Source organism: Diorhabda carinulata, unplaced genomic scaffold (genome assembly GCF_026250575.1).
Source record: "Diorhabda carinulata isolate Delta unplaced genomic scaffold, icDioCari1.1 Dcau_17, whole genome shotgun sequence".
NCBI lineage: Eukaryota > Metazoa > Arthropoda > Insecta > Coleoptera > Chrysomelidae > Diorhabda > Diorhabda carinulata.
The window spans coordinates 124,057-134,285 of record NW_026613962.1 but is presented as its reverse complement, the minus strand read 5'-3'; the positions used below and the strand labels follow the sequence as shown (position 1 = coordinate 134,285).

Here is a 10,229-nt window from a genome sequence, read left to right as displayed (position 1 = left end):
TTTCAGATCTGATCAAATACCAAAACAAAATTCACCGAATCCAACGTCAATGTCTATTCTAAACGTAACACATTTCAAGCAGGTACACCAAGTATTTGTATCAAGAAACTTTGTATCCAAAAAATTATTCAATATAGAATGTCAGAATATTGATTTTTATCCTCAAAATTCCAATTCAGATGTCTATAATACACATGTAGATAATCCTGCAAATTATATATTTGATTTTAATGATCCCGAAATAAATGGTCAAGGCCAGCCTAATAACCACATAGATCCACAAATATATAATATCTCTTGATAATGTATATAAAAGTGAATCGCCGTATATCTTCTTGAATAAATTAAAATTATTAATAGATTCCAGGACGTTAAAGTCGTTCGTTGACCCAAATGTAGCACTGAAGTTATTTTCTAAGCATATTGAAGATCAATCCATTTATCGTTTCAAGTGCCCTCCAAAAATATGCTCATAGATATAGTACTTCAATACCTATGTCTAAAATATTCGAGTTACCAGAATCATCATATCAAAATTTTTTTTGTGTATAAATTTCATAGTATATTAGACGGCTTAAGAGGAATGTATATCTTGAAATTTTCACAATTCAACATAGATATTAATGAAGGATACTTGTCAACCCCTTACACATCTCACTACCAACGTAGTAAATTTGATAAGCATAGCGCCTCGTTGTGTACGACATCTGGATAATATTCTAAAAGATGTAAACGCACACAAAGAACATGACCTAGAACTTTTCAATTATGATCGAGCACAACAAAGTACTAATGACAATGACCTCATTGACTAATACACAGAAAATATACCAATTCCTGATATATCATTAACAAAAGACAACACAGACAAACCCACTTTTGAAATACTTACAATAAATACAGCAGTAAATTACAGACAAACAAAATCGAATAATTATTAATGACGTATGTACTTCATCTATCAGCTACACCTAAAATAAAAATTTTGTTTGGAAAGAAAAAAACGTACAATTACTCAAACTTCTAACAACAACTTCGAATCAGATGCCATTTACCTTATAAAAAATTATCCAGATAGCATTTCTTATATTTATTTCGAAAACCCCAACATATTTGAAAAATTTCTAGTAACCAAAATATTTTCTTGTATAATATTTAATAGGTGTACCAAAAAACTAATAGAGATTAAAAACGAAAACGACATAAAAGAAATTATACAAAGGTAAGACAAACCATAGAGCGATAGACGAAACCTACTTACATGAGACTTAAAGACAAATACTTCTGGCCTTACATTGAAACTTACATTTTTCCTCGTTATAAAAGACGATATAAAATAAATAATCACCCCATTGACATACTCGCATTAAGACCTTTCGTTAGTGTACGAACAGGGTAGAGTGAAAACCAAAAAATATGTTTTTCCCATTTATCCTTGTTATGGAAAAGCATGTCGAACCAATAATTACTCCAATAACACCCACCTCATCAAAACCTTTCTTCAGTGTACAAACAAGGTAGGGCTAAAACCAAAAAAAAAGGTTTTTTCCATTTTTCCACGTTATAAAAGACTATATCAAACAAATAAACACCTCATGAACAAACCCTTATGAAGACCATTCATTACAAGACAAATAAGGTAGGGTTTAAACAAAAAACACCTTCCACAATTACCGCGTTATGAAAAACGATACGATATTTATCACCCCAGTGACATCTCCCAATCAAGACCTTTCATTAGAGTATGGTTAAAACCAAAAAACACGTTTTTTTCATTTTTTCACGTTATAAAAGACAATACTAAACGAATACTACCCCACTGATACACCCGCGTCAAAACCTTCCATTAGGAGACAAACAAGGTAGGGTTAAAACCAAAAAACACGTTTTTGCCTAAAAACACGCTTTTCCCATTTTTCCACAATGAAGATGATGTCCTATTGATACTCCCTCATCAAGAACTTTCATTACAATACAAACAATGTAGAGTTACAAAATAAAATTAAAAAAAAAATAAAATAAAATCAACCAGAGCATTATTGACCTTTTTTCGATTATTTACTTCTGCAAGTTATACCGGTTTTTTTACTATATACCTCCATAACTAATTATCAATTTCCAGTCTATAACAGCGTCAGTCTACTATGTTCTTTCGTGCACATCCTCAAAAAAAGCGGATTTTTCTTATTAGGTAAAAGGTTCCCTGATTAGTGGAACTGTTAAAGAAGTAAAAAAGAGCAAGAGAAAAGTGACTATCTTGAGGTCCTGCAACACTCACAAAAACGATTGTTTCGATTTCGATTTTCGAGAACTTGCGACAACGAACACCAGAAGGTTTTTTAATCTAGACCGTTCTCGGAACGGTAGCTTTCGTCTAGACCACAACGGCCGGCAATTCCGGTCTAAGGTAGGTAAGGTCTAAGGCAGAACTGCCCGCAAAAGTGTACTGGATGGAGCTATTACTCGCAATCATTTGGAAAGCACCGTAAATTCAACTACAGGCAGAGAGTGAAACTGGCTTACGCATAGGTAGGTGTCTAAACATTATTGTATAAAGTAGAATTCGATGCGACAGTGTATAATGTATACACTCTATCTTAAGTTGCACGACGAGACGCAAGTAAAGCTGACAGTGTTCTTCGCCTTTCGTTATCCGTAATAACAACGAGTTTGATTGTTCGTAAGTGATGATTTCTGTTAAAATGTTCATTTACTGTGGTACGGTTACTGATGTGGCTGCAAAATGAAAACTCAACTTTTGAACGTGGATAAAATAATTGTGGTCGTTTATTGCAGGTGGAAATTTTGCGAGTGAACGAGATCAGCTGTGATGATGGATGAGATGTATGCCAGTTGGAAAACAACTTTTGTAGAAGAAGTCACCAGTGGTGATCATTATAAAGTCTTTAATGCTGAACAGTATCAAAAGCTGATAAAAGAAGTAGAAGATGCAGCAGTGGCTAGGCCAAAGTAGACTGTTCAAGCATTTCAAAGTATACAAAGTAACTGGATTGCCTACTAAGCTCATTGATGCAACTAGTGATGAACCTGCTGAAATTTTATTTGATGAAATTCACAACATACATCTTGCTACTGGACATGGTGGTCGAGACAGGATTATACATAAGGGAAATAAAGAGTTTACTAATATGACAAAAGAGCTCGTGCATAAATATTTGAGTATGTGCCAGTCTTGCCATCAGAAGAAAGCTGAGGTGAAGCGTGGTTTTGTTTAGAAACCAATTTTACACGAGTAAATGAACAGTCGTTGCCAAATGGATCTTATTGATATTCAATCCCAAGTAGATTATAATTACAAGTTTATTCTTGTCTACCAAGATCATCTTACAAAATTCGTTTTTTTTGCGGACACTGCAAAGTAAAACAGCATCTGAAGTCTCATATTATATATTAACATATGGAGTCATGTTGGAGCTCCATGTATTTTACACACAGACAATGGGGCTGAGTTTGCCAATAAACTATTAGATGAGATCATTGCTCTGTGGCCGGAATGCCGTGTTGTTCATGGGAAACCTCGTCATAGTCAAAGTCAAGGCTCTGAAGAGCGAGCAAATCGAGATATTCAAAATATGCTAGCGTGTTGGATGAAGGATAATAAAACGACAAAATGGTCTCGAGGCCTTAAACTAGTTCAATTTCAGAAGAACACGGCTTTGAATTCTGGTATTCAAGAATCTCCTTACAAAACTATGTTTGGTATGGAACCCAGGGTGGGATCATCGAGTACTCGTCTTCCACGAGAAGTTCTTAGTTCGATGCGCCATGAAAGTGATTTGGAAAAGCTCATAGCCACAGCATCTGTAAATATTTATCCTTCTGAAAACCAGTTAATGAACTTTACTGTCTCTGTTGAGCCTACTCTTCACTCCAGCACGGATTCTTTTCCTATCGTTCTCCCTTCTTCAGAGCAGATCACTGAAATTATCAAGCGTGTGTCATCTTCTCAAAACACGGATTTTTCAACTTTCTACAAAAACCGTTAATTTGAGATATTTACTATCGAAGTACCCTTAATTTGAAGCGTAGAATCCTATGGTATAAAGAAAAATGAGATTTGCCATTTGAAAAAGTCAAGTTTTCGAAGTTTTTAGATAGCTAAATTTTTGTCAAGGTTTTCACAGATTTTGAAAGCTGTGAGTGTTATTTGTCCGAATTCCAAAAATTAGACCTGACTCACTCAAACTTAGAAATATAATTTTTTCAGTGGAGGGCTGCATTTGTCTAAAAATTTCTAAAATGTCGAATAATTAAAAAATGGTGGACTTTAGGCATACTATGCCTTATATAAAGTTATATTGAAATTTTGCGCAGATTCCAAAAATTTTATAAAAACTATAGTATTCCGCTTAATATAACGAAGTTTGGATACACTTCGGGTATAACAGGAAATTTCAGAAAACTGAAATTATTTTAGCTAAAACGAGCATTTCGGATAACCCATGCAAGCAAATTTTCAGAACACTAATCGCAGTATTTTCCCATATACATATCAATACAGCTCGTCGTGAGTAGTGAGTGTGGGTACTGTAGGTACCTCTAATAAAAGTGAATCCAGAAATTGTAGTAAAATAATTTTAGTTTAGTCTCCACAATCTTCCAAAATATTAGTAAAACTTTAATTTGCGTTTTTTTTCAAAACATCTGAATTGTAGTTACCTCTTTGTAGTATTGAAGAGAAAGAGAGAGAGAGAGAGAGAGAAATGCTTTATTGTCAAAAAATTGTTACAATTTTTAAACAAAAGCTTGTGACAACCAAAAAACAAACAAAAATAGCTAAATAAAGATAAAAGAAATAAAATAAAATTTCAATATAAAGGAGTTTTTTGCCAAAAAGTTACGAGTCTCTTAAAAATATGGTGATTAGTGTATTGGATTCAGAATTTAATTCTGAGAATGGAGAATTTTTGAATTTATCCGCCATTAAAAATTTCATTTGTTATAAACAAAACACGAAGAGAAAAAAAGGGAGTCTCCATTTCTTAGCTATATTTTCAAAACTATAAAGAATAAATAAAATTTGAAAAAAGATCCTAAAAGAACAAATTTTAGTTAAAAATGTCCCGACTCCCGCAGTTGTAACTCCATTATTTATAATTTTAATTTATCGTTGAATATTGTGCTCCGCGCGGCCGTTTCGGTGCCTCCGCCAGGTAAAGCATGCATTACAAAATATTTTTTTATAACATTCAATATTAATTTAGGAATTTTATAAAGTAATTATTGGACTATTCAAAAATAATTTTTTTATATTTTTTATACCATTTGATAATCAGTTTTTTTAGTATTTAATTCAAAAACCCTTAATTGGGAACTATTTAAGATAAAATTAGAAAACATAAAGCCTTATGATGATAATATAAATACATTAAATAAGTTTATTAACAGATGTGGGAAATTAATAGACACTAACTTGATCTATAATGATCAAGACATTAATAATCATGTATTGGAATACATGAACATTTAGTTCAAACTAAAAGAAATTGAAAACTCGACTTGGCAACATAGCTCAGGTGCAAAAATTCGTGCCGGCAGCCTGGGAAACCAAACAGATTGATAGTTGTGGTTATGTTTTTTTGTTGTTTGTCCGCGGACTTTTTTTCAGTTCACTTTTGCTCATCATCAGAAAAAACACTTCGCCATTATGGAGTTTGAAGAAGAGGAAAACATATTAGATGCTAAAAAGAAAAGAACTCCAAACTTTGTGTTGGCTGAACGGTTACATCTCATGGAAATCATTTCAAAAAAATATGGTACAATCCTGGAGGATAAAAAAACAGATAGGACTTCTGTGGAAGACCGAACAAAAGTTTGGTGCAAAGTCGAAAATGACTTTAATGCTACTAGTACATGGGGGATATTTCGTGACAAAGAATACCTTAAACGTTTATATGAGAACCGAAAGAGGGAGGTAAGAAGGTTAAAAGCAAAAGAAAGTCAGCTTCGGATAAGAACTGGAGGGGGTCCTGAAACCAAGATAAAAATAGATCCAGCGGATGAATTGCTACTTTCAATCATGAATAAGAAGAGTGTTGAGGGTCTTACTAACAATTTCGATTGCGACAACACTTTTCTGAAGACAACTTCTCAACAAGCTACAGAGCCAACTGCTGAGTTTAATGTAGCAAAAGGAGTAATGGTGTCTGACATAGAGGTAAGTTTAAGCAATATAGCAACCCTATAACAGCCTTGACGCTAATGTTGTTCCCCCAAGTAACTTCCTTTTCCTTTTAGGATGATATGGTATGGGTTGTCCCAGAAGATAATCAGACTACAGCTTATTAATTCGCAACAGAGGTTTGTTTTTATATATTTTAAACTAATTCTGAAATCCTACCAAATGGCTAACACACACAGATATTTTAGCTGTAATTTCATCCTGTTTTTAGAAATATGTAGAAAGTTGTAAGACTGAGAGAAATTATGACATTTGTGATCAAGAACCCTCTACCAGCACTAGTAGTAAAGTAAGTACTTACCTGTATATAACTTCTATTAATTTTTCTTATAATGACTACCTGTAATGTAATTTTAAAATTATGATAATTTCAATAATCTAATTTCAACATTAGGCAAAAAACAATTGTAACGTTAACAAAATCATAACCTTCTACATTTGTAGAGTATTGATAATGCAGAAGAACCCAACTGGAAAAAGGGCACTGATATGCAAAAACCTAAAGATCAAGCTCTTGTTCCACCACATTTAAGAGGGAAAAAAAGAAAGGTAGGTATATCATTTTTTTATATTATTTATCCATGAAATTTAACTTAATTATAAGATAAAATATGAAAGACCATCTCGAGATTATCCTAGCCAGGTGTGGACTTTCCATGTAGTTTATAAAAAATAGATTGTTTATGGTTTTGGTCTTTCATATGTGGCTCAATATTGTTGATCATCTACAACTTGTGGCAATTGGATTTTGTTTAATTTTTAGAAAGCAGTAGAAACAACACAACCGAAAAGACAAGGAGTCAAAATTCTGTCATCTTCAAATATTGCCAAAAAATACGACATACTTTTGGACCGGCGTGCCATTTTAGTGGACAAGCAAATTGAGCAAATAAACGAAGAATTACATTTCCAAAAAATAAAAAACTAATTGGAAATTGAGATTCTCAAGTTGAAAGTTGAAAAGGAAAAAAAGGAGCAGATTAGTGTATAGCAGTCTTATTTGTTTTTATGTCTGAATTAGAACAATATGTTGTGTGGTTACTTTTATAAATAAATGTATTCATGATAAATAAAACTATTCTGGGAATTGAGTTAAGATATTATATTGAGCACTGAATTAATTCAATCGAGCAAAATAAGTATTTATTATTTGCTGACGATAGTTAAGTATATTATTAACATTATTAACAAAAGGTACATGTGGTACATTATCTTGCTCTATTAAATATTCCAACATGTCTTCATCAATGTCTTCAGGAGCAGGTGGCAAATCTTCACCCATTCTTCTACATATGTTGTGCAGCACTGCTGTTGCTACTATAATGGCCATTACATTGTCAGTGTGGCATCTCATACCATATGCAAGAACTGGAAAGCGTCTTTTCCAGCAACCAAAAAGTCGTTCAATGCAGTTCCTGGTACGTATAAGAGATTCATTATACCTTTGCTCTGCTTGGTTGACAGGATTTAGTAAGGGTGTTAATAAAAATGGCCTTAGAGCATAGCCACTATCTCCTGAAAATAAAATTAAGTAAGTATTTATATTTAAAAGCATGTGGAGATAAACTTGGAGAGGATGCTTAGTAGGTTTGAAAAATGTTTTCAAGTAGTATCGGTATTATTTATTATGTGAAATGAATCTAGTGAATCTCTGTTAAGTTTGGTAAAGGTATTCCAAAGCAGCACTAAATGTACCTACCCAAAATAATGCCATTCCCAAATTCCTGGTTTTCTAGTCGGGCAAGTATTGATGAATTATTAAATATTGTAGCATCATGAACAGAACCTGGCCACCTAGCAACAATATCCGTTATTTCCAAATTTGCATTTCCCACAACTTGCGTATTTATAGAAAATATCCCTTTACTGTTACGAAAAATTTCAGGATCTTCACCACCTGAAAAATATAAAAATTTTTATTCCTAGGATCAGGAGATAGAATATAATAGTGTCTTGGAAAGCGATGAGGTAGGTTAGTTTAGGTTTAGATATATTTAAAAAAAGCTACTTCTAAGATGAGGTCAACTTGAAAGTGTGTAAGGCATGTAAACTAAGTCAATTTAATTACCAGCTGTAACACCTACCTGGTGAATTTATTTTAATGTGTGTGCAATCAATGCACCCCACCACCCGGGGGAATCTTGCCCTGTGATAAAACTCTTGTTGAGTATGCAGAAGCTGAGCATGGTTTTCTGGCATTTGAATATAGTTGGGCCTCAACATAGCAATAGTTCTACTGACCCTTGATATGATTCTGCATGCTGTGGTTTGATGGATCCCCATAAGATCTCCAATACCAATTTGATGCCCATTTGAGGCGTAAAACCTTAAAGTAGTTAGTAGTTGGTTCATAGGGGATACTTGATTATTTCTAAAAGTAAGACATATTAAGAAATAAAATGAGGCTAATATAGTATGTAGGTACATGGTACTTACAAGTTATTATCAAATTCCATTGTGTGTTGTATTTCTCCCAATAGTGCTTCCGCAGTGGGTTTGGTAAGACGGAATCTTCTAAAGAAACCCAAATCATCTATTGAATCAAAATAATTAGGTCTCTGAGGTCTGGCTCTCGGAAAGCCATCATTAATAATATCCAATACATCATAATCATCATCAAGTATAATTTGGTCTTCAATTTCCATTTTAATAAAAATTCCAAAACAAAATACAAACATAACCTTCTTGATCATGATTAAATATTTAACCCACCACAATTGGCCGGTTAACTTTAATTGTGATCAAGTTCCTCAACAGTGCTGGCGCATTGCAAATTATCTTAATCGAGATATTTTAATCATGATTACAAGCTAATCGTGATTAACTGGACTTGGTGCATATGCACCTAAGTGTCAACAGCACAGTGGCGCGATGGCGGCTAGCGGCGGACGGTCTCAGTAGGCATCGTGCAACTGTGGGAGGTGTGGCCAGCGTGAACTGTGATGCGCAGTGTTGGGTGCAGTTCTCGTAGTGGTGTAGTGGTGGAGGAAGGATGTTGCACGTCAGCTATGCAGCGCGTGGGCAGCGCTTGTGATATAAAAACAGGTTTGAGAGACCGTAATATTTAAATCTTTTTTCACAATGCCCTTATTCAAAATGTATTTTTTTTATGTTGTATTAAGGTATGTAATGATAAAGAAAACATAATCCTCACCGTAAAACATTTCGCGGGCCACAACGAATGGCCGCCAGTTGGACAACGCTGTTATAGAAGAAAGTAAAAGAAAATTGAAAAATATACAAACAAATATATGTAACATTCCAAAAGTAATGGAAACGAAAGAAGAAATAACACAGATCCTAAAAAGATATCACAATGACCCGATTTTTGGAGGACATTCAGGAAATAACATACCTACTATTAAAGAAGATAAGATCAATTTTTGGATGGAAAAACATGGAGAGAGATGTAAGAAATTATCTAAAAAAATGTCATGAGTGTCAAATAACCAAAGTTAAACCACAACACACAGAAAAATTTGTAATAACAGATACATCAATCAAACATAATATATATATATATATATATATATATATATATATATATATATATATATATATATATATATATATATATATACAATAGGTCCATTCACGGAGAATAGCAACAGTAATAAATACTGCATAACAAAATATTATGCGAACTAATGAAGTATGTAATAATGATTCCAATTAGGAACAAAGGAGCCAAAACAGTAGCTAATTTTATACCGAATTACTGATTAATGAAAGAAATCAGATCAGATCAAGGAACGGAATAAGTACAAAAATGAGATAATGAACAAACTAGCAGATCTTCTAAAAATAAAACACAATTTTTCCACGGCGTATCACCACGAATCAATCGGAAGCTGTGAGAACCTATACAGAACATTTAACGAGTACGCTAGAAATTTTATAACTGAAGAAAGAGATAACTGGTGTGAACTGGTCAGAATATTTGCATATTAATATAAAACAACCCCCAGCACATATCATGGTTATACTCCATTTGAACTACTATTTGGTAGAAAAGCAAATATACCCG

The 10,229-nt window shown here is 33.3% G+C and overlaps 1 protein-coding gene across 1 annotated transcript; it reads right to left on the bottom strand.

Annotated features, from left to right (window-relative positions):
* Positions 1-7,134: 7,134 nt before the first annotated feature.
* On the bottom strand, positions 7,135-8,975 carry LOC130903228 (putative nuclease HARBI1). Its single transcript, XM_057815390.1, has 4 exons — positions 8,639-8,975; positions 8,287-8,573; positions 7,902-8,099; positions 7,135-7,717 (listed from the first exon to the last, which is right to left on the bottom strand). Exons 1-4 carry the CDS (start codon positions 8,893-8,895, stop codon positions 7,320-7,322), a joined length of 1,140 nt encoding a protein of 379 aa, XP_057671373.1. The 5' UTR covers positions 8,896-8,975; the 3' UTR covers positions 7,135-7,319.
* Positions 8,976-10,229: the final 1,254 nt, after the last annotated feature.